At 39.0% G+C, this 25,418-nt stretch overlaps 1 protein-coding gene across 2 annotated transcripts in view; it reads left to right on the top strand.

Moving 5' to 3' along the window:
- Window positions 1-18,976, top strand: part of COQ2 (coenzyme Q2, polyprenyltransferase) — a 34,141-nt gene extending 15,165 nt beyond the window's left edge. The window contains exons 4-7 of one of the 2 annotated variants that reach the window (XM_036278869.1): window positions 324-409; window positions 9,514-9,647; window positions 12,328-12,516; window positions 17,737-18,976. In XM_036278869.1, the coding sequence (XP_036134762.1) occupies window positions 324-409; window positions 9,514-9,647; window positions 12,328-12,516; window positions 17,737-17,886 (559 nt within the window). In that variant the 3' untranslated portion in view covers window positions 17,887-18,976. Of the gene's footprint in view, window positions 1-323; window positions 410-9,513; window positions 9,648-12,327; window positions 12,517-14,353; window positions 16,070-17,736 lie in introns of those variants that run through there. The other variant, XM_036278862.1, reaches the window with a different exon arrangement.
- Window positions 18,977-25,418: the final 6,442 nt, after the last annotated feature.

The raw sequence follows: 25,418 nt of genomic DNA, 5'->3' as shown, positions 1-25,418 counted from the left end.
GTTTCTTCATCTGCAAAAAACAAGTAGAATAAAGCTCTTAAGATTGTGGTAATGATTATAATGAGTTAACATATGTAATGCAGGTAGAGCAGTGCCTAATACATGAAACCTCTACATGTGTTAGTTATTATTATTTTGTAATACTTAAAATATTTTTAATCATCCTTATCCTCATCACAGTCCAGGAAGAGAATTTTACATAACAAAAAAATATAATTTTTAAGATAATTTATTTTCCCAATTAGTGTTACTCTCGTTGTCTTCTCAGTGATTTGTAAGAGATGATGATATTAATCTTTTTAATGCTTTTTTTTTTATTTTAGTATAGTTCTTGGAGCAGCATCCCTACTTCTTGTCATCACCTATCCACTAATGAAAAGAATTACGTACTGGCCTCAGTTAGCCTTGGGTAAGCTTGAACTAACTATAACTATTTCCTGTGATACCCTCAAACTATTCTTTTAGATATATTATCATACATACATATATAATGTGGCAAAGATAAAATGTCAAGTCAGTCTTGAAATTCTCCAAACCAAGAATAGATTTTATTTTTTATTTTTTTTCAAGAAAGGGATGAAGAGAGAGAGAGAGAGAGAGAAACACCTATGTGAGAGAGATACATTGATCACTGATCAGCTGCTTCCCCTATGCACCCCAGCTGCCCTTACTAGAAATCGAACCCAAGAACTTACGGTGCACAGGGCAATGCTCCAGCCAACTGAGCCATACCAGACAGGGCAGATTTTCATATTTTAAAGGAGTACAATTAGCCATTTATATTTGCCAAAAAAATCTTGCATATTTATTATCATCATTATTTTCTGAAATGTTCTTTTAAATATCTAGGTATGTCATGAAGAAAAACATTATCTGCCTTGACCCTACCTCTCTCTTTAGGTGGTTGATCTAGCTGCCCTGAAGACATTGGGGACTGGGGTATAAAGCACTCTGAACAGCAGAACAAGGGTTCAAGTATGTGTGATAGTTCAGCTCTCTTCTCAGGGCTCCCTTTCTGTGAAGTTTTTCTTAGATCTCCCAGGAAAAAGCTTTAGCACTCTGGGCTCCCACAGCACTCTTACAAGGTACTTACTCACTTCAATAGCACTAATTCAACAAGAAGCTATTGAGAGCCTCCTCTGTCTCCCCAGTAATAAATTGTAAATGCCCAAAGGGTAAAGCATTCTTACATTTGGATGGCTCAACATCTAACATTAGCACTTGATATATCGCAGGAATTCAATAAATGTTTATTAGTGGAGAGAGAGGAAGATAGGTAGGTAGGTAAGTCAAAATCTCTTGCAAAAATATCTACTAGTCTTTTCTATTCCTAGACTAATGTAGAGTGTTTCTAGAACAATTTTAGTTCTTTGAACATTTATTTTTTGTCAGTAAATAAAAGAACCTCCAGAAATTGTTGCGAGCCATATGAATATATGGCATTATATTCTCAACTGACCTGGGAATCTTTTGGTAAATGAAGGATAAGCATTTCCTATCTATAAGATAATATTAAGAAAGCTGGTATATTTCTTTCAGATATATATTAAATTCCTGACTTTTACTTTGTGCCAGAAATCACACCAGGTACTAGGAAAATGAAAGTAACTAAAACACATTCACCATCTTGATGGAGACAACAATGAACAGGGCATTGCAGTACAATGTACTGGCATGCATGAGGGCTTTGGTACCACAGAGGAGAGGCCCTCTGTCAGCTGAGGAGAGAGTCTGAGTGGAAACAGATAACATAGCAGAAAAGACATTTAGGACCCACTGAGTTTGAGATGCCAGAGGGACTTGCAGGTAGAGCTGTCCAGCAGGCAGTCCAATATCTAGTGAGAAGACTGAGCAGGCTTGCCCAAAGAGGTTCAGGAGTTGTCAGCATGTAGGAGTTTGTTTACAGTCCTCAGAGAGAATGGGCCTGTGGAATTCATAAGGATTCCTATCTATAGTATTGTTTCCATACCTATAGGGGAAGTAGAGTGATGATGGAAAAATCACAGGATTTTGCTTGGGTCTAAGTTCAGACCCCAGCATCTATTATTTATTGACTCTGCCAGGCACTATGCTAGGTAGGGTAAATGTTCTCATGAAACATATTTATCAGGGGGCATATTCTTTCTCTTAGCTATGATATTTTAATTGTTTTTTTAATTAATTTATTTATTTTTGTTACAGATGTTTCTCCTTTTTCACTCACTGATTCCCCCATCCCCCTCCCTCCCCACCCTGTCCACAGCTTTATTGTCCATATCTATTGTTCATGCACATGTGCATATAAGTTCTGTGGTTTATCTCACCCCCACCACCCCCTCTTCTGGGGATTGTCAGTCTGTACCCCACTTCCACATCTCTGGGACTACCCCATTCCTCAGACTGTTACGTTCATTGTATTCCACAAATAAGTGAGATCATATGATACTTGTCTTTCTCTGTTTGGCTTGTTTCGCTTAGGATAATACTTTCCAGGTACCTCCATGTCGTCTCAAAGGATAAGAGACCTTTCTTTCTTACAGCTGCATGGTACTCCATTGTGTATATGTACCACAGCTTTTTTATCCATTTGTCTACTGATGGACATTTGGGCTGTTTCCAATCTTAGCTATTGTAAATAGTGCTGCTACAAACATGGGGGTACATATATTCTTTCTGATTGGTGTTTCAGGCTTCTTAGGGTATATTCCTAGAAGTGGGATCACTGGGTCAAATGGAAGTTCAATTTTTTATTTTTTGAGCTAACACCATATTGTTTTCCATAGTGGTTTCACCAGTCTGCATTCCCACCAGCAGTGTACTAGAGTCCCGTTTTCTCCACAACCTCGCCAACACTTGTTTGATGATTTGTTGATGGCAGCCATTCTGACAGGTGTGAGGTGATACCTCATTGTTGTTGTAATTTGCATCTCTCTGATGATTAGTGATGTTGAGCATTTCTTCATATAGCTCTTTGCCATTTGTATGTCTTGTTTGGAGAGGTGTCTATTTAGTTCCTATGCCCATTTTTTAATTGGGTTCTTTGACTTCCTTTTTTGAGTTGTATGAGCACTCTATATATATTGGAAATTAACCCCTTATCTGATATATCATTGGCAATTATGCTCTCCCATACAGTGGGTTACCTTTCCATTTTGATGATTGTATCTTTTGCTGTGCAGAAGCTTTTGAGTTTGATGTAGTGTGTTCATTTTCTCCTTTGTTTCTGTTGCGTTAGGTGATGTATTCGTGAAAATTCTGCTGCAGATGATGTCTGAAATTTTGTTGCCTACATTTTCTTCTAGGATGTTTTGGAATCATGAGTCACATTTAAGTCTTTTATCCTTTTTGAGTTTATTCTTGTGTGTGGTGTAAGTTGCTAGTTTCATTGTTTTGCATGTAGCTGTCCAATGTTCCCAACACCATTTATTAAAGAGGCTGTCTTTACTCCACTGTATGCTCTTGCCACCTTTGTCAAATATTAATTGAGCATATTACCTTGGGTCCATTTCTGCGTTCTCAGTTCTCTTTCACTGGTCTATATGCCTGTTCTTATGCCAGTACCAGGCTGTTTTGATTATAATGCCTTTGTAGTATAACCTGAACTCTGGTAATGTGATCCCTCCAACGTTGTTCTTCTTTTTCAAGATTGCTGTTGCTATTTTAGGTCTTTTTTGGTTCCATATGAACTTTTGAAGTATTTGTTCTAATTCTGTGACATATGTCGTTGGTATTTTGATGAGGATTGCATTGAATCTATAGATCGCTTTGGGTAGTATAGACATTTTAATGATGTTAATTCTTCCAATCCATGAATAAGGTATGTGCTTCCACTTTTTTATATCTTTCTCTGTTTCTTTTTTCAATGACCTGTAGTTTTCTGGGAATAGGTCCTTTACTTCTTTGGTTAAGTTTATTCCTAATATCTTAATTTTTTTTGCCATGAAGGTAAAAAGGATTTTTTTATTTCTCTTTCTGTGAGTTCATCATTGGTGTATAAGAATGCCATCGATTTCTTGATGTTAATATTGTATCCTGCTGCTTTGCCAAATTCATTTATTAAGTCTAGTAAATTTTTGATGGAGTCTTTGGGGTTTTCTACGTATAGTATCATGTCATCTGCGAATAATGACAATTTTACTTCCTCTTTTCCAATTTGGATCCCTTTTATTTTTTCTTCCTGTCTGATTGCTGGGCTAGGACTTCCAGTACTATGTTAAATAAGAGTGGCGAAAGTGGGCATCCTTTTCTTGTTCCTGTTCTTAAGGGAAATGCTTTTAATTTTTGCCCATTGAGTGTGATGTTGGCTGTAGGCCTTTCATTATGTGGCCTTTATTATGTCGAAATATGATCTCTCTATTCCCAGATTGCTGAGCATTTTTATCAGAAATGGGTGCTGGATTTTGTCAAATGCTTTTTCAGTGTCTATTGATATGATCATATGTTTTTATCTTTCATTTTGTTTATGTGGTGTGTCACATTTATTGATTTGCGAATACTGTACCAGCCTTGCATCCCTGGGATGAATCCCACTTGGTCATGGTGAATAATTTTTTTGATGTATTGTTGGATTCAATTAGCTAGTATTTTGTTCAGGATTTTGGCATCGATGTTCATCAGAGAAATTGGTCTGTAGTTTTCTTTGTAGTGTCTTTTTTTGGTTTTGGAATTAGAATTATGCTGGTCTCATAACTCAGGTTTGGAAGTTTTCCTTCTTGGATTTTTTGAAATAGTTTGAGGAGAATGGGTATTAGTTCTTCTTTGAATATTTGGTAGAATTCCCCCATGAAGCCACCTGGGCCTGGGCTTTTGTTTGCTGGAAGAGTCTTGATTACATCTTCACTCTCTTCTGTTATTGGTATGTTCAAGTTTTCTATCTCTTCCTGGTTCAGTTTTGGAAACTATGTGTTTCTAGAAATTTGTCCATTTCGCTTAGATTGTCGAATTTGTTGTCATATAATTGTTCATAATATATGTGAACAATCCTTTGTATTTCTGTGGTATCAGTTATTATTTCTCCTCTTTCATTTCTGATTTTGTGTATTTGGGTTCTCTCTCTTTGTTTCTTGGTGAGTCTAGCTAAGGGTCCATGAATCTTGTTTATCTTTTCAAAGAAGCAGCTCTTTGTTTCATTGATCCTTTGAATTATTGTTTTGGTCTCCATGTCATTTATTTCTGCTCTGATCTTTTCTATTTCCTTCCTTCTACTTGCTCTGGGGTTTTCTTTTTGTTTGCTTTCTAGTTCTTAAAGTTGTGAGGTTAGATAGTCTATTAGAAATTTTTCTTGCTTCTTGAGGTAGGCCTGTAGTGCTATGAACTTCCCTCTCAGAACTGCTTTTGTTGCATCCCATAGATTTTGTATTGTTGTGTGTTCATTTTCATTAGTTTCCAGGAAGTTTTTAATTTCTTCCTTGATCTCCTTGGTAACCCATTCATTGTTCAATAACATGCTATTTAGCCTCCATGTTTTCAAATGTCTTTGCATTTTCTTGTTGCAATTGATTTCTAGTTGTATGCCATTGTGATCTGAGACGATGCTTGATATGATTTTAATCTTCTTGAACTTATAGAGACTTAGTTTGTGCCCTAACATGTGGTCTATCTTTGAGAATGTCCCATGTGCACTTGAGAAGAATGTGAATTCTGCAGTTTTAGGGTGTAATTCTCTGTAGATGTCTATTAAATCCATTTGATCTAGCGCTTTATTTAGAATCTGTGTTTCCATATTAGTTTTTTGTCTAGAAGATCTATCCAGTGCTGTCAGTGGGATGTTGAAGTCCCCTGCTATGATCGTATTGCTGTTGATTTCTCCTTTGAAGTCCTCCAAAAGATTTTCAATATATGTTGGTGCTCCTATATTGGGTGCATATATGTTTATCAAGGTTATATCTTCCTGTTGGATAGATCCTTTCAATACTATGTAGTGGCCTTCTTTGTCTCTAGTTATGGTCTTCATTTTAAAATCTACTTTATCAGATGTGAGTATTGCTACCCCAGCTTTTTTTTGCTTTTCATTTGCTTGAAAGATTTTTTTCCATCCCTTCACTTTCAACTTATGTGATTCTTTTTTTGTGAGTTGGGTCTCTTGTAAACAGTCAGCTACTCTGTGTCTTTCTATCGGAGCATTCAGACCATTCACATTTAAAGTGATAATTGATATGTACTTATTTATTGCCATTTTTGTTTAGTGTGGTTCTATTTTTCTTCCTATTTCTTCTACTAATTATAGCAGTCCTTTTAGCATACCTTGCAGTGCTAGTTTGGTGTTAACATATTCCCTTAACCTTTTTTTGGTCTGGAACGCTCTTTATTTGAACTTCTATTTTGAATGATAGCCTTGCTGGTAGAGTAGTCTTGGATTCAGATCCTTGTTTTTCATGACCTTGATTACTTCATGCCACTGCCATCTGGCCTGTAGTGTTTCTTGTGAGAAGTCAGCTGAGAGCCTTATGGGATTTCCTTTGTAGGTAACCTGTTGCTTATCTTTTGCTGCCTTTAAGATTCTCTCTTTGACTTTAATTTTTGGCATTTTAATTACTATGTGTCTTGCTGTGGGCCTGTTTGTGTTCTTCTTACTTGGGGCTCTCTGTGCTTCTTGAACTTAAATGCCTTCTTCCTTTACCAAGTTAGGGAAGTTTTCTGTCACTATTTCTTTAAATATATTCTCTAACATTTGCCTATTTTCTTCCTCTTCGGGGATTCCTATGATGCAAATACATTTCCAGTTGTCCCACAGTTCTATTAAGCTATTTTCTTGTTTCCATTTTTTATTTTATTTTTTTTGTATCCTCACCCGAGGATATTTTTCCATTTTTTGTACAGATAGAGTGGGAGGGAGAGAGAGGAAGGGAGAGAGAGAGAGAAACATCGACGTGAAGGGACACATCGAGTGGCTGCCACCCGCACGACCAACCAGGGCCGGGGACAAACTGCAGCCGAAGTACGTGCCCTTAGCGGGAACCGAACCCGGGTCTCTCCGGACTGCAGGCCGATGCTCTAACCGCTGAGCCAAACTGGCCAGGGCTCTTCTTGTTTCTTAATTGTTTTTTCCTTTTGGTTTTCTGATTGGTTAATTTTTTCTACCCTGTCTTCTAATTCACTGATCCGGTCCTCAACTTCCTCTACTCTGCTGGTTAGTCCTTCCAATATGTTCTTAATTTCTGCTATGTCATTCTTCATTTCCACTTGGTTGGTTTTCAGTGTTTTCATATCTTTACTCATGGTGCTGATGTCCTTACTCATGCTGTTTAGCTTCCTCAGGATCATGGCTCTTAACTCTACCTCTGATAATTTGCTTAGCTGCATTTCATTGATCTCATCTTTGATAGAGTTCTCTTGTTCTTTCATTTGAGATTTGTTTCCCTTGTTTCACCATTTTGGCTATCTCTGGGTTTTGGGGCCTGCCAAATTTTCCCTGTGGGTGTTGGTGTTCTGTTGTTTGTGGCTCCCTCTACTGGGTTTGGATGAGCCTGGGTGGGCCCACGTTAAACACCACTGTCAAGTCTTACTTTCCTGGGTAGATTTTCAAGCCCACGAAAAGTTCAGTTATCCTCTAGGTTTTTCCTGGTGGCTAGTAGTCTCAGTTACTCAGTGCCTTGGAATGTAGCCCTGGTGTTCTGCATAAGAGGATTTCCAGAGGGTGGGATAGAGGCTGGCTGTTAATGTGCCTCAAGTTGCATTTCTTTGCCTCACAGGGGAAAGGCTGAATCTCTGAGGGGAGGGGCTGCTGCTTTTCCCCACAGCTCTGGGAAGGAGCACACTGGCCCCTGTCCTTTGTGGCTGCAACTCAGCAAAAACTCTGAGTGCCCTCCAAATACCAGGTGTCCCCACAGAGTTCCAGCTCAGTCTGCCCTCCCTCTGCCATAGCCCCCAGGTGAGTGGCTGTGGCTATTTTAGTGCTCTGTCCCGGCTTTTTGTGGTGTGGTGGGGGCTTGGTCTTTATTCCCCAAGGGCGCTGCTCACAGCTAAGACTGCTGTTGTCCCTGGGCTCCCAGCCCACCACTCTCTCTCACTTCTGCAGATCCTACCAGTGTCCCTGGTTGTATGGTCCCGTCCTGCTGCTTTTCTGTTGCTTTTTTCTGAGGAATTTTCTTTATTTTAGTTGTAATTCCCGTTTGGTCCTGGGAGATCGTCTGTGTAGCTTCTATTCACTCTGCCTCCCTTTTCACTTCCTCTAAGCCTATCTTGTGCGTAGCTGGGTCGCACAGGCCTTTCTGATGCCCCTGCACCTTGCAGGTCCCACAGGTAACTGGACCACACAGTCCCTTTGGGGATCTGGCTCTATGCCTATGTTATGGGCTGCTGGGTCGCACAGGCCTCTCTGGTGCTTCAGCACCCCACAGATCCCGCGGGTATCTGGATGGCACAGTCCCTGCTGGGTCGCAGGGGCCTCTTTGGTGCTTCAGCACCCCACAGGCCCCATGGGTAACTAGATCGCACAGTCCTCTCTGGTGCTTCAGCATCCTGCAGGTCCCACAGGTAACTGGATGGCACAGTCCCTGCTGGGTTGCACAGGCATCTCTGGTGCTTCAGCACCCCACAGGTCCCATGGGTAACTGGATCACACAGTCCCTGCTGGGTCGCACAGGTCTCTCTGGTGTCCTCACACCCTGCAGTTCCCGCGGGCAGGCAGCTGGATTGCACCAGTCTCCCTAGGGCTCTGGCGTCCCACTGCACTTGTGAGCTGCTGGACCGCACAGGTCTCTGTGGAGCCCCAGGTCCCGCTGCTGGTGGCTGGGGAGTGCTGCTGCCCCATGGGGCTCAATTCCTGCTCAGCTTTTGCTGTAGTTTTTGGGGATGGGTCTCAGCTGCTGGTCTGTGCTTCTGTTGCCTGGGGATGGATGTCTGCTCCCCAGCCTCTCTTGCTGGTGGTATATCTCGACTCTGATTGGGCTGCTACTATTGGGGATGGTGCTGGGCTCCTGGCTGTCCCCGGCTTCCCGGACCGGCACCTTGGGAGCTCCACTACTGTGCACCAGTCTGTGTTGACACAGCGTGTCCACTGTTCCAATGGTGTCAAGTGTGCTGGTGGGCTCAGGTTGCTGGGCCCTAGCCACTCCCACTGTCTTCTCCCAGGAAAGACCCAGGATCTTCCAAAATGTTGGGACCTCCCCATGGCTCAGGGAGAAGCACCCTGAAGGGCAGCTTACCACGGTAGCTGGCTGCTCCTGTCCACAGCATAGGAACCTCTGCTCCTCGTCTCTACACTGCATGGGTTTGGTCGTCTATCTTCACGTCTACTCACACTCTCACACACTTGCTCACTCTCTTACACACTCACCCTCCCTCTGGTCCTACCCTCCGCCATCTTCTTTTAATTGTTAATTAACCTTTCTGAACCTGTTTTCTTCTTTATAATGTTTACCTGATAACTACCACAGAGAGCCTAGATAATTTAAAGAAGAAACATGTTAGAAAACAGCATACACAGAGCCTACTACACAGAAGCTCTTAATACATGCTGATGCCCCTCTCCTTCCCTTTGGAATTTGGAAGTACATTTAGACTTTTTCTCTGTTTCTGTTTCACTCCTTGTAGGATTCACTTTTAATTGGGGAGCATTACTTGGATGGTCTGCTATCAAGGGCTCCTGTGATCCATATGTTTGCCTGCCTCTTTATTTTTCTGGAATTATGTGGACTCTAATATATGATACTATCTATGCCCATCAGGTAAAGAAATACCATCTTTTTTCTTAACTTTAGTTGTTTTTAAAAAGTTTTGAGAACCAAACTAAAGGGAAATTTTTTTTCTAAAAAGAAAATCATCACATTTCCATGGTGCCAACAAAATATTTCTATTTCATATGCATGTATATTTACCAAAGGGATCAACTCATTTATTTTATTTATAATTTAAATAGCATTTACTATATGCCAGGCACTGTTTAAATTACCTTGCAAACATTAATTTAACCCTAACAACCTGAGAGGAAGGCACTTTTATTATCCTCATTTTGCAGATGAGGAAACATGCATGGGAAGTAATTTGTCCATGTCACACAGTTAGTGGATGGCAGGGCTGAGATTCAACACCAGTCTCCAGGGTTTGTGCTTTTAACCACCCTCTCCTACCCTTCTGTTGATGCCTCTAATCATTGTATGAGGCAGGTACTAAATGTTTCCCTAGATTTTTACCTATTTTTTGTCATTATCACTTTGACTGCATAATAGTCCATTGATTTAATACACCATACTTTTTTTTTTTAACAATTTGTCTATTTTGGCCCTTTCAGTTGTTTCTGAGTTTCTGCAATTATAAATAGTATTGTTTTAATTACTAATGTCTTTATGACTATAAACTTTTTAAGTAAATTTTTAGGAGTGGTGTTATTTAAAGGATATAAATATTTTTATACTTTTTGTATTGCCTTTTCATAAGTTTAATGAAAAACCTTTTTTTAACTTTTCTTGATTTATGTTCTTAATTTTCCTTTTATGTTTATGAACTGTGAAAAAAAAGTTTTCATCCTCAGTAGTTTTTTTCTGAAATATGACTGTATTCTCAGTCATTTACTTAAAGAATATGCGATGATTTAATGAAAATTTTTTCTAGTATTTTAGTCTGGATTTCATCCTGCTTTCTTTCATTAACCCCTGCCCCCCACCACATTTGTATTATCATGAAAACATTGCCAAATCTATAATCAGCCTGATTTCCTGAAGTGAAACTTAATAGCAGTTTAGAAGAAATGCCTGTACTTTTTGCAATGTGGCCTGGAACCAGTGGTCAGGATAACTGTATTCCAATTAGATTAACTTCTTCATTAAAATACCATATACTCATTGACTCTTCTGTGGTCCACATAATTAAAGCCACAGTTTGCACCCTCAAGTGCTTGCAGTATAAAAGGAAAAACATACCCAAACCCCACACTCATTATTATTTGTATTTGGGACTCTAAAAGATAGCTGTCTGCCTACAGGTGGGTGCAGAGTTCAACATGCAGTCTCTGATGTCACAGGACCATAATTACAAGAACATATGGAAATGCTTGCCAATACATTATCTGGAGGAAACCAGCCAGCTAGATGGGAGTATATCATCAAAACCTAGTTCTGCTTAAACAAAAGATATGATGGGAGAGGCAAGGAGTAAATTAAGTTAGAAGTGAAATGTGAATGGATGTCATTGGGTAGTAATTGAACATTTTTCTACATTTGTGATTTTTAACAAGATTGAAACAAAAATGTACAGGAAACTAATGAGATTTTAGAACTCTGCAATAGGAGGAGCCATGTGAGGATTTGAGGTGAGTTTTACTTCTAATGTAGTAAAAGTGTAGTGAAAAGTCAATAGGATTTTACTAGTAACAACTAAGGAAATAGAAGCGGTAATCAATAAAATCCCAGCAAACAAAAGCCCTGGTCCAGATGGATTCATAGGGGAGTTTTACAAAACATTCAGAGAACTAACACCTATTCTTCTCAATCTATTCCAAAAAATTCAAGAGGAGGAAGACTTCCAAGTTCTTTTTATGAGACCAGAATAATCTTAATCCCAAACCAGATAAATACACTACAACAAAAGAAAATCTCAGGCCAATATCCCTGATGAACATAGACGCCAAAATCCTTAACAAAATTTTAGCAAATTGGATCCAGCAATATATTTAAAAAATTAAACACCACAGCCAAGTAGAATTTATCCCCAGCCCTCGTCGAGGTCCTATGGGAGGCATCCAATTGATGTGTCTCGCTCACTTAGATGTCTCTCTCTCTCTCTCTCCCTCCCTCCTTCCCTCTCCCTCCTTCTGTCTGAAAATAAAAATAAAAAAATTTTAAAAGGAGAAATAGAGCTGAAAGAGAATTTTAGCAGTAACATTTAACTTTGATTTGGTTGCACATTCATTACTGATCAGCCCATGTTCTGAGTTACTCATCTTCCACAGCTCATGGTGTATCTTTATGTTGATATATAAATGTCCTTTAAAAGACAATGTCACCCTGGCCAGTTTGGCTCAGTGGTTAGAGCGTCGGCCTGCAGTCCAGAGAGACCCAGGTTCGGTTCCCGCTAAAGGCATGTACTTCGGTTGCAGTTTGTCCCCGGCCCTGGTTGGATCATGCGGGTGACAGCCACTCAGTGTGTCCCTTTCACATCGATTTTCTCTCTCTCTCTCTCTCTCTCTCTCTTCCTTTCTCTCCCTCCCGCTCTATCTGAATAAAATATAGAAAAATGTCCTCAGGTGAGGATAAAAAAATAATAAAAGACAATGTCTTCTGGAATTAGGTATTGGTGATGGTTGCACTACCTGGTGAATATACTAAAACCACTGACTTGTACACTTCAAAATGGCGAATGTTATGGTATGTTAAATAAAAAACACAATTTCTTATTATTTTCTGATGTTAGGACAAGAAAGATGATGCTCTGGTTGGTGTTAAGTCCACTGCACTGAGGTTTCGTGAAAACACCAAGCAGTGGCTTAGTGGCTTCAGTGTAGCAATGCTGAGTGCGCTGAGTCTGGTGGGAGTGAACACTGGTCAGACCTTGCCCTACTACACTGCTCTGGCTGCTGTGGGAGCCCATCTGACTCACCAGGTTTGACCGTCTTCTTTTTTTCCTCATTCTTCCTTGGTATAAATTATAAATATTATTTAAATGAAACAACCTCTGTGTTTACCAAACAAGTTACTTCTTAAACACTTGGCTTGCACTGCCTTGAACTCTCTTAAATTGCATCCCCCCCCCCAACTTTTCATATAAAAGAGTTAGCTATATTATTTTAGAAAAATAATCTAAAGCTAAATGTAGATTTTATTTTCCCTCTGATATTTCTGGAATTACTTCTGATTTATGTCTGGAAAAATTTCAGCAATGTCTGAAGGTTGTGGGTTGAACTAAATTACTTTGAAAGCAACTGATCAACACAGCTTTATTTTTAAATGTGGGCTCTGGTGATACTTAGCAAACTGATTATCCATAGGTGTAGATCCCACTGGCGTAGAGACCAAGGCTGGATGACTACAACATGTCAGAGTTCTGCCTAGATAGCAGAAAACTGTCATTTCAGGATATGCACCCAGCACCCCAGCCCCTACTAGCTGATACTATGAATCTATATTGACTTGTGTAAAGTGAATAAACTAAATCTAATTGTAATTAGTTTGATGCAAAAATACAGTTCATTTATAACCAATGTTACTGTTATTTTCTTCGAACAGAAGTTAGTAAACCTGTATTTAGATTATCTGTTTTATACAGATTATTGCAAGTGAGTTATCAGTGTAAGTGAAGCTTATATAACATGGCATGAAGGAAACTGAAATCCAGTGTCTGTAGAGTAAACTCTATTCTGTATCACCTTCATTGTTTTCCTCACTAAGAAAGCTAAAGATATGAATTGGTGATTCTTTGGCATTCTCAAATCTCATCATTTTCCTCCTCAGAATTTCCCAGCATCTTCTTTTGGTCATAACTCCATAGGATTGTCATCATTAGCTGATTGTCTGGTCAGGGTAATGGAGACTTAGCAATATTTAAGCATCTAGATATTAGTGGAGAAAGGCAAAAAATTGTGAGGACAATCACAAATATTTGGAACCCACTTTATATTCTCAGTTGCATTTGTGGTCTTCTCTCCAGTCCTTGACACAATATTTTAGGATGAACATAGCCTTCCAGTATTTGAAAAGGAAGGAAATCATGATGATTGTAAGTCTGCAGGCAACAATAAGATGAGTTGGAGAAATGCAGAAGGATGCTGATGCTTAAGCCTAGGGAGGAGTAAGACAGGGATGTGAGACTCAGATATAGTTGCAGGACTACCATGGAGAAAGAGGAGTATGTTTGTCCTCGGTCACCAGCTGCAAATCTAGGTTGCTAGGATTCCCTTCTCTTTGTGGGGATGGGAGGGGGATTTACACATGGATGGGGGTATTTTTTATTATCATAATTAAACTGGGGAAGGCGCACTACAGGCATTTAGTGGGTGAAGACCAGGTATATTAAATATCTTTCAGGGCATTTGACAGCCCTACACAACAGAGGGGTCCTGCCCAAATGTGACTTGTTCTCCTGTTGAGAAATATTGCTCCAAAGAATAAAGCTAGAACTGGAGGGTCAGAGCTGTAGGAAGCAGATTTTAGATCAGTCAGTGGAAGGAAGAGCTTTGTAAATAGAGCTGAAATAGCATGGCTTCCCTCAAAGCATTCTTGCACCCTTCGTGGGGAATTTTTTTAGGACACAGCTTAGATAATACTCAGAGAGAGAGAGAAATGGTAGATTTGTCTACATTGGGGAATTGTTTAGGGTGTATTAAGGGCTTCCCATTGCTTAAAATTCTATAACAGAGTGCTAATGTCTTCTCTGATGATGTGTTTGTGATGCCAAAAAGTCCGTACTAATACTAATGTAGCATTGTGTTCTTCTCTCACAGATTTTCACTCTAGACATCCACAGACCTGAGGACTGTTGGGATAAATTTGCCTCCAACCGAACGATAGGACTAATAGTTTTTCTAGGGATTGTCCTTGGGAACTTGTGGAAAGAAAAGAAGACGAATGAAACAAAGAAAAATATAGATAGTAGAATAGAAAATTAGCAAATGAAGTTTAGGAGTTTTTGAATTAAACTTTTACAAAACACTCTCAGGTCTTGCTACTACATACTTAGATTTGAATAAGTCTTACACTATAGGTTAAAAAATTAAGAATCAGAAGATGAAAACTTTGAACGTATTTGTCTGGAAACTATTTACCAGCAAATTCTTCCTCTGTCACAGAAACCTGGGACTCTTTAGGATTTGAGATGACCTTGAGTATTTCAAGTTAATGCATTCTTCTATTCATTATAATTCTTATCTGTAGTTATGGTAATTGTATGAGTTTGGGCATTATGAAAGAAACCTGACATGTATCTCATCTAAATGAAAGTCTATAGGAAAAATAGACTCTCTCTTTAGGGAAAAATTAAAGCTGCCATAGAAAGTTGGGGCTTATTTTTTATTTATTGTGACCTTTACTCACTCCAAAAGCTGTAATTCAGAAAAAGATTCTGTTTTTTATATTTTAGGAGAATTTAAGTAAATAATTTTTTTCCTACTATATCCATGCATACTGCTATTGTTAGCAACCCTCGTGTTTATTCGGGAGATCAGGTCTCTGGGTGTAGCCATAGTGACCAGAATAAGCAGACAGGCAATCACCAGGAACAAGTTTAATTTCTATTTATTCCGTTCTTTATCTGATTGTAATTTATAGGATAGTGGCATGTTGGTTAAGTGTACTGTTCCTTTGCCCCCTTCAGAATGTTCTCAACACAGCCACCACGGTGATGTTCTTACAACCCATGTCTTTCCTCTGCTCAGAACCCTCCAGGGTCTTCACAGGACACTCAGTACAAACTAAAAGTCCTACTACTTTCTAGAACTCCATGATCTGGCCTTGTCTGTGACCACTCTTCTCATACTACTTTCAGCCCTTCTGGCCTCCTCACTGCCCCTCAGCAGGCTGAGCAGACTCCTACCCCAGGGCCTTTCTTTGCATTTACAGTTTCTTTGCCTGCAGTGCTCTGCTTGAATCATGTCCTAGTCCTTCCCTGCAATTCTTTTCCTAAATATTACCTTCTCAAAGAGGCTTTTCCTAGGCACAGTTTGTTAAATTTTATATATGCATATGATCTACACCTCCTATCCCCTTGCTCTTTACTGCTTTTTATCACTATCAACATAAAATGTGTTTACTTATTTAAGTGACTGTCATGGACAGTGGGGTGTGTGGGGAGGCAGTCATTTGTGTATGTTAGTTGTGGGCAGCAACAAAGGCTGGTCTGCATGATGATGATGTAGCTAACACAGAGCCCTCACCAGGCACTGATAGATGGGCAGAGGAGGATGCAGTTAGCTTTTTATTCAGCAAATACTGAGAGTGAGTGGCTAGCCTTCGGACAGCTGGAGCAGCTGTAATTGTGCTCTGCTATAGCTGCAATGAGTTGAAGAGAAGAAATAGAAACATACCGTATAAGGAAATGGGGTTGGTTTCTGTTTTATCTAATTCTGACATTGCAGCAGGACAAATAACATTTAAATCTATATTGCTTTCTGCTGTCTTACAAATACCCTATTTTTTTCTTTAGAAAAGATTTATTTGGAAAAATGTACACAATATTTTAGAAAATATAGTAATAAGAATAAAAATACAGATTTTAGCCCTGGCCTGTGGCTCAGTTGGTTGGAGTGTCATCCCATACACCAGAAGGGTTCAATTCCTGGTCAGGGCACGTACCAGGGGCAACCGATTGATGTTTCTCACATCAATGTTGTTCTCTCTCCCCACTCCCTCCTTTCTAAAAATCAGTTTTAAAAAGTACAGAGATTAAACAGAAGGGATACCTTTTTTTTTTATCCTCACCCGAGGACATTTTTCTATTTTTTGTTCAAATAGAATGGGAGGGAGAGAGAGAAAGAGAGAAAGATCGACGTGAAAGGGACACATCGAGTGGTTGCCACCTGCACGACCCAACCAGGGCCGGGGACAAACTGCAACCAAGGTACGCACCCCTAGCAGGAACCGAACCCGGGTCTCTCTGGACCACAGGTTGATGCTCCAACCGCTGAGCCAAACCAGCCAGGGCCAGAAGGGATACCTTTAACAACAGAAGTGAGAATCAGGGGGAAAAAAAAAAAAGTGTTTGAGCTTAGGAAGGGTTATACCTCTTTAAAATACACCATTTCTCATAGCACAAAAATGTTGATCCCTAAATACTATTTTCCAGGCTTGGACTCGATTAAAATGTTGAGAAAGATAAATGGTGACGTAGCAGACCAAAGGGAATCTGGGTAACACAAAGAGGCCTGCTTTAGCACCTCCTACTTTGTACCCTGGAGGAAGCCTTAAGGCAGAATCTTTTTTCCACTTGGAAAAAATCTCCAGTGTCTAAAAGGGCAATGATTCTGTACAGGATGGCTACATAATTTTCAGATCACCCTATATTTTAAAATGTTAACCTATTAGCACAGATTCCAATTTAAGGAGGTAAAATGCAATGTGTTTCCATTTTCTTTTATTTTCATAGTAAGAGTTAGCTGATGGAAGTTAATATGTAACAAATCTTAGAAATGATAAAACTTCCACAGCCATTTGTGTTAAATGGGGAGAGGAGAGTACAGGTAAAAATACATAGCTTCGCTTGCTGTCAAAAAGCTGCTTAAATTTAATCAAATAATTTTAGTTCTTTTTTATTTCTCTTTTCTTCTCCCAGGTAGAAAGTCTGTAAAAGTAATATAAATGAGTAAGGAGCAGATGGGGAGTAGGGAAGCTGAAGTACAATTTACTAGACTCTGAAATCATGGACTTAAAACCATTCAGGGCTGCAGTCAAGTACAGCCGCCATCAATCTCATGTCAGGGTTGTCTGTCCCCACACAGCCATGAGGGGCATTGTAACTTAAGATAGGGGAAATCACCAGTCTGCTCTCGGGAAGTTCATTCCATGAAGAGAGCCCTTGCCCTAGTTTTCTGCTGCAGAGTCATCATGAGGCTATAAACTGAACAGTTAGCTAGTATAAGTTTATGGTGAGAGTGGAGGTCAGATGGGAGCCACAGAAAATCTTGCTGGAGTGTGAAAATTGTGACAAGTACCGCCTCTCCCTCTGCAATTTTTGCTAAATTTCTCTATGCTCTTCTAGATTGTAAAAGCCTCCTGAGACCGGCCACACCCTACTATTTCCCCCAAATCAACATACACTCTTGCCTCTGGGTTGGTCCCTTCACTATCCCTGGTCACACTCCTCCAGCCCTTCTGTCCTCACAATGCTTGACAGGTGTTAAGAAAGATGGTGAGGGCCTGGCCTTTGGAGCAGACAGGCTGGCGTGTGAACATTCCCTCTGACACCTGCCAGCTGAGAGACCTCAGGCAAGTGACAAATCACCTCAGTCACCAAATTCTCATGTGTCAAACGTGGGCTGTGTGAGGATTAAATGAGGCTGACATGTTAAAGCCTGTAATGAGCTGAATTGTATTCCCCCAAATTCATATACTGTATTCCCCCAGTAACTTAGAATTTAACTGTATTTGGTGATAAGGTCTTTAAGGAGGTTATAAAGTTTAAATGTTTCTAATCCATTATAACTGGTCTCCTTATAAAAGGGAACCTGGACACACAGAGATACTAGACACTTGCACACACGAAGAGAGGACTGTGAACGCACAGGGAGAAGACCACCTGCAAGCCCAGGAAAGAGGCTTCCAGAAACCAATCCTGCCAACACTTGATCTCATTCTTACAGCCTCCAGAACTTTGAGGAAATAAACTTCTGTTATTTAAGCCACCCAGTCCGTGGTATTTTGTTATGACAGCCCTATCAGTCTTACTACAAAGCCCTTGTACTGAACCTGGCACAGAAAAGACTGCAAATGAAGTTCACTAGGAAGCTCTAACTTCTCCACACCTAGCCTACTTTTTGGCCTGAAGCAGCACACATGTTAACCCTTAAGGTGTCCATAACAATGGCAGGCTGAATAAAACCCTGCAACGATGTCCATGTCCTAATCCCCAGAACCAGTCAATGTATTAACTTATATCGTGAAAGGGCTTAGCAGATGTGATTGAGGGCTTGAGGCAGGGAGAATGGCCTGGTTTATCCAGGTGGGTGCAAAGTAACCACAAGGGTCTTTATACGAGGGAGACAAGAAGGTCAGAGACACTAGTAGGAGATGTGACAATGGAAGCAGGTTAGAGTGATACAAGGAAGGGGTCATGAGCCAAAGAATGCAGGTGCCCTTTAGAAGCTGAAAAAAACAAGGACACAGTTCCCCTTAGAGCCTCTAGAAAGAAACAGCCCTGCAGGCACCTTGACTTTAACCCAGTGAAACTGAATTTGGACTTCTGACCTCCAGAATTTTAAAATCATAAATTTGTGTTATTTTAAACCACTAAATTTATGGTAATGTTCTGGTTGACCTGTCCCCTGAACTGCTGGGGCACTTTGTTGGCATCAGTGGAGGAGTTGCAAGGCTTGAAAACAGCTTGCCTGGGTTGAAATCTCTGCTTTAACACCTGCCACTTGGGTGATCCTGGGCCAGTGACCTGATCTCTCTGTGGTTCAGTTTCTCAAATGAAGCTAATAATAGTACCCTTTTCATGGATTTAAAAATCGTGTCTCCAGCTACTTGAATGAAGATTCCTTGATAACTGGGACTTTGTCTTACTCCCTAAAATAGCATCAATATATCACACTGTGGGTACTCAATAAATATTTGTGATTTATCATCCATCAGTGAGCTAACATTAAGTACTTGCCAGACTTAGTGTTAGGTTCAATAATTAGAAATGATTAATATCACTTAACAACATATAAAAAAATCACAATAAAAGGTGCCATAATAAAAATATAGATTGTTTTCATGTACACATTGTTAAAACTGTAAAATATATATATATAATGAAAACTGAAGAAGCAAAAAATAGATATGTCATGGGTGATAGGTTATTATAATATTGCTTTATAATAAAATGGGCAATCGTCCTGGATTTCATGTTTTAGGCTAATCTGTGACTGTAACCGTTACCTAGTCCAGTATTATTTTTACTTTTTAATATTTACATTTTTAAATATTAGTGAAGGAAAGCCTGTAACTGATACCTCAGACTTCCTTGTCTTCCTTTAACTGATAATTCTTGCCCACATGTGAAAGAGAGTTGCAGTCCTAAGAAAGAAAGCCAACCACAAAGGAGCACCAAAATTGAGACATCCCTTTGACTACAAGTAAGTCACACTATAAAACAGTCATATCTTCATCTTCCTATGAAGCCAACATAATTTCATAACCAATGATGTCCAAAGATTTCTTGTAATGTTAGTTTCTTAACCAATAATGTCCAAAGCCCTCCCGTAATTTTGGACGCTGAGTTGCCACATCTTGCTCATTATCGGAAACATATGGCTGGGAATAGAAATGCCACCTTGCTTGTCCTCAGAAATAACTAATAAATGGCATAAAATTAAAAGTTGCCCTGTTTTCTTCTGCCTTATAAAAATAATATATACTGCATTTTTTCCCTAATGCAAAAGTAACATATGTACATTGTAGGAAGGCTAGAAATACAGAAAAACACAAGGTAAAATAAAATTTATTTTCAGCATCATTATCCAAAGATATGCACTATTAGCACACTGATAATCACTAGATTTTTAATAGAGATATAAACATGTTTTTAATAAAATTGGAGCTACACTGTACCTCCTTTTCAAAATCTACTTAATGTTTTCCCATGTCATTAAATCTTTTTTCAAAATGTGTTTATTGGTTGGATAAGTTTTTAATTATATGCATGTACTATTATTTAATTAATCTTATTGTTGAATACTTAGGCTTTTACCTTTTTCCCTCCCTCACAAAAGCTAGTGCTATGAATAGATTCATATCTTTGGGCACACCTCTGATTGTTTCCATAGGATTAATTTCTGGAAGCAGAATGTCTCTCTGTGCACATTTCCAGGGATTGTATGATGAGGGTAAAGGGTTGGATGTGATAATGTGCACATTTTTAAGATTTTGGATATATTTTCTCATATTACCTCCAAAATGTTCTGTATTTTTAAAATAGTCTTCATCTGCAGATTCTAGCCAGCACTAAGACATCATTTTTTAATTCTTGACATTTACATAGGCAAGAATAATACATCATTCTGCTTACAATTCCGTGGTTACTACTGTGGACAAATATTTTTCAAAATGTTTATAAGACTTTTGTATTTCTTCTTTGTGAATTGCCTGCATGTCTTGCCTGTTTGGTTATTGCTGTTAATACATGCTGTCTTGTTGATCATATCCCCCAAATCTGATATTTAACATACTTACACTGTGTTCTCAGTTTACAAAATCATTTTATTAATAGTAAAGGGATTTTAGATTTCATGCTTTAAACAGAACTATCTTTTCCATGGAGAAGGTAACCTGTTTAACATACTTGTAGTTGTTCTCATTAATGTGTACTATTCAATCATCAAACATTTGTTGAGCATCTCTATGTCCCAGGTGGGCTAGTTGCTGCAGACACAGAGATGAATAAGATAAGCTCACAATCTGGTACATAGAGCTGTGCTGTCTAATACAGTAGCTCCTGGCCACATGAGGCAATTAAGCACTTGAGATGTGGCTTGTATGAATTTAGATATGCTATAAGTGTAAAACACACACCAGATTCTGTATGAAAAGTGCAAAACTGCACTTTATGAAAAGTGCTGTATGAAAAGTGCAAAATATCTCATTAGTAATTTATTGATTTCGAGTTAAAATCATATTTGCTGTTTATTGAGTTAAATACAGTATGTTATTAAAATTATTTTACCTGTTTCCATTTACTTTTTAAATATAGTTACTGCCCTGGCCGGTTTGGCTCAGCGGTTAGAGCGTCGGCCTGTAGTCCACAGAGACCGAGGTTCAGTTCCCACTAAGGGCATGTACCTCGGCTGCAGTTTGTCCCCAACCCTGGCTGGCTTGTGCGGGTGGCGGCCACTCGATGTGTCCCTTGCACGTCGATGTTTCTCTCTCTCTCCCTCCTGCTCTATCTGAATAAAAAATGGAAAATGTCCTTGGGTAAGGATAAAAAAAAAAAAGAATTAAAAAATAAATAAATAAATAAATATAGTTAATAAATTTTTAAAATTACATTAGTGGGTAACATTATATTTCTGATATATATCAACGTGCAGTATGAGATTATTGATATTTAAAATATTTGACCAAAAATTACATAAACTCGGAGCTTGAGTTTTCTGATCTGCTAAACATAGGAATAAAATTTAGCTTCATTTGGCTGGAGTGAGGCACACTGAGATACATTTTCTGACACATGATCAAATCTCAAAAAAATGTTAGTTCCTTTATCCCTGTACTTCTTGCTTTGAAAGATAAGCAGTTATAGAAAAAGAAAAGGAAAACATTGTAATAAACCAGTATGTCAGTTCTTTTACATTTTATGCTACCAATATTATCTTTCTATCTGTCTGGATGTTCTTTCTTTTTTTTTTTTTATCCTCACCCGAGGACGTTTTTGCATTTATCTTCAGATATAACAGGAGGGACAGAGCGGGGAAGGGAGAGCGAGAGAGAAACATCGATGTGAGAGAGACATATCGACCAGCTGCCACCCACACGATCCCAACCAGGGCTGGGGACAAACCACAACTGAAGTACATGCCCTTAGCAGGAACTGAACCTGGGACTCTCTGGTCTGGGGGCTGATGCTCTAATCTCTGAGCCAAACTGACCAGGGCTGTCTGGATGTTCTTTCACAAATAAGTTGAGAAATAGATGGTGAATGGATCTACACTTGCATAGATGGACAGTTTACAATCCCACCCACAGTATATGAGGGTTCCCTTTTCTCCACATCCTCACCAACACTTGTTATTTGTCAACTTTTTTTTTTCTTTACTAATTGGCTGCCTCCTATATGCCCCCCCCACACACACACACACACACACACACGGGGTATTTAGCCTACAACCTGGGCATGTGGCCTGACCTGAAATCGAACTAACGACCTCTTGGTGCATGGGTTGATGCTTAACCACTAAGCCAAACCAAACAGGACAGTATGAGTTCTTCATATGTTTTGAATATTAACTCCTTATCAGAGGTATCATTTGCAAATATCTTCTCCATTTAGTAGCTTGCCTTGGGCAAGGTCAACAAATGCAAAAATAAACAAATGGGAGTATATCAAACTAAAAATTAAGTTTTTTCATTTATTGATTAGGGAGAGAGAAAGAAAAAGAGAGGCAGAGAGAAGGGGGGGGGAGAGAGATTTGTTGTTCCACTTATTTATGCATTCATTGGTTGCTTCTTGTATGTGCCCTGATCAGGGATGGAACCCAAAATCTTGGCATATCAAGACGATTTTCTAACCAGCCAGGGCCAAACTAAAAAACTTTTGCACTTTGAAGAAAACAATCAACAACAAAAAGACAACCTAATCTTAATTTTTTTTTTTTTTAATCCTCATCCGAGGACATTTTTCCATTTTTTGTACAGACAGTGTGGGAGGGAGAGAGAGGGAAACATCGATGTGAAAGGGACACATCGAGCCCTGGCCGGTTTGGCTCAGCGGTTAGAGCGTCCGCCTGCGGTCCAGAGAAAGGGACACATCGAGTGGCTGCCACCCGCACGACCAACCAGGGCTGGGGACAAACTGCAACCAAGGTACATGCCCTTAGCGGGAACCAAACCCGGGTCTCTCCGGACCGCAGGCGGACGCTCTAACTGCTGAGCCAAACCGGCCAGGGCCAAACTAAAAAACTTTTGCACTTTGAAGAAAACAATCAACAACAAAAAGACAACCTAATCTTAATTTTTTGCGAAATCTCCTTGCTGTTTTCTATAATGGCTGCACCAATTTACATTCCCACCAACAGTGCACAATGATTCCCTTATCCCCACATCTTCACCAATGCTTGTTATTTCTTGTCTTTTTCTTTTCTAACAGCCATTCTTACAGGTGCGAGGTGGTCTCTCATTGTGGTTTGATTTCTATTCCTATTAATTAGTGATGTTGAACATCTTTCATGTGCCTGTTGGACATCTGTATGTTTTTCAGAAAAAATCTCTATTTAGATCCTCTGTTCATTTATTTTCATATTTATTTTTAATGTTTATTTATTTTTTTTGTTACAGATGTTTCTCCTTTTTCCTCCATTGACATCCTCCTCCCACTCCTACCCTTTCCCCTGCATTATTGTCTATGTCCTTGTTTACACATACATGCATATAAGTTCTGTGGTTTATCTCTTCCCTCCCCCCACATCCACCTCTTCTGAGATTTGTCAGTCTGCACCCCACTTCCATGTCTCTGGGTCTATTTTGTTTCTCAACTTGTTTTGTTCATACATTCCACAAGTAAGTGAGATCATGTGATATGTGTCTTTATCGGATTGGTTTGTTTTGCTTAGGATAATACTCTCCAGGTTCCTCCATTTCATCTCAAAGGATAAGAGATCTTTCTTTGTTACAGCTGCATAGGATTCCATTGTGTATATGTACCACTGCTTTTTTATCCACACATCTATTGATGGACACGCGGGCTGTTTACAGATCTTAGTTATTGTAAATAGTGCTGCTATGAACATAAGGGTACATATATTCTTTCTGATGGGTGTTTCAGGCTTCTTAGAGTATATTACTTGAAGTGGGATCACTGGGTCAAATGGAAGTTCAATTTTTAATTTTTTGAGGAAACACCAAATAGGTTTTCATAGTGGCTGCACCAGTCTGCATTCCCACCAACAGTGAACTAGAGTCCCCTTTTCTCCACACCCTCACTGATGATTTGTTAATGGCTGCCATTCTGGCAGGTGTGAGGTGATACCTCATAGTTGTTTTAATTTGCATCTCTTTGATGATTAGTGATATTGAGCATTTTTTCATATGTCTCTTGGCCATCTGTATGTCCTGTTTGGAGAGGTGTCTATTTCAGGTCCTCTGCTCATTTTTAACTGGATCCCTTGTCTTCTTTTTGTTGAGTTGTATGAGTACTCTATATATTTTGGAAATTAATCCCTTATCTGATGTCTCATTGGCAATTATGCTCTTCCATATAATGGGTTCCCTTTCCATTTCGATGCTTGTTTCTTTTGATGTGCAGAAGCTTTTTAGTTCGACGTAGTCCCATTTATTAATTTTTTCCTATGTTTCTCTTGCTTTAGGCATTGTATCAGTGAAAATTCTGCTGCGTGTGATGTCTGAAATGATATTGCCTACATTTTCTTCTAGGATTTTTATGGATTCACGAGTCACATTTGAGTCTCTTATTCATTTTGAGTTTATTCTCTTGTATATAGTGTAAGTTGGTGGTCTAGTTTCATTTCTTTGCATGTAGCTGTCTAAGCCTGTGTTTCCTAAGTGGTTATTATTTATTAGGGGTGAGGGAATGTGGAACAGAAAATAAAAAACTTGTTGTAACTATGAAAGAATTTTAAAGGGGATATTCTACCCACTAATAAAGTATGAATTCAAGGTAAAAAGTTGAAAGTGGTTATGTAAATTCTAATTAGAGTTCTGTTTGTTTACTTGCCAGTTTAAAACTCCAAGAATCTTCTTTTTAAAGCTAAATTTATTCATTATTTTTTCCCTATGCAGCATTGAGCATATTGCAGTGAAAGTAAATTATCATGACTCTTACTTCCTTAACACTGACGTAATAAAATCTGACATTATCTGTAAGAGAATTGCTGACATTCAGGCCAAGTCCCGTTGCTGGAATACCTCATAAATACAAATTGTTTTCGGTTTTCATTATTTCCTTGAAGAGAGATGAGAACAACTTTAACATTTTAGAGTCAAGAGTGATTTTACATCTCTAATCAGTATTTTAGTACTAAAAAAAACACTCTATGAATATTATAAACATTCACTTGAAAACATCTTACAAATAAGAAGTTTAGCACAAATTAATCATAAATTGAAAATTGTTAACATCTCAAGATATGCAGAAGAATGTAG

This window comes from Molossus molossus, unplaced genomic scaffold (genome assembly GCF_014108415.1).
Source record: "Molossus molossus isolate mMolMol1 unplaced genomic scaffold, mMolMol1.p scaffold_m16_p_1, whole genome shotgun sequence".
Taxonomy (NCBI): Eukaryota; Metazoa; Chordata; class Mammalia; order Chiroptera; family Molossidae; genus Molossus; species Molossus molossus.
Note: the sequence above shows the minus strand (reverse complement) of the source record. Positions and strands in the feature narration are given on the sequence as shown.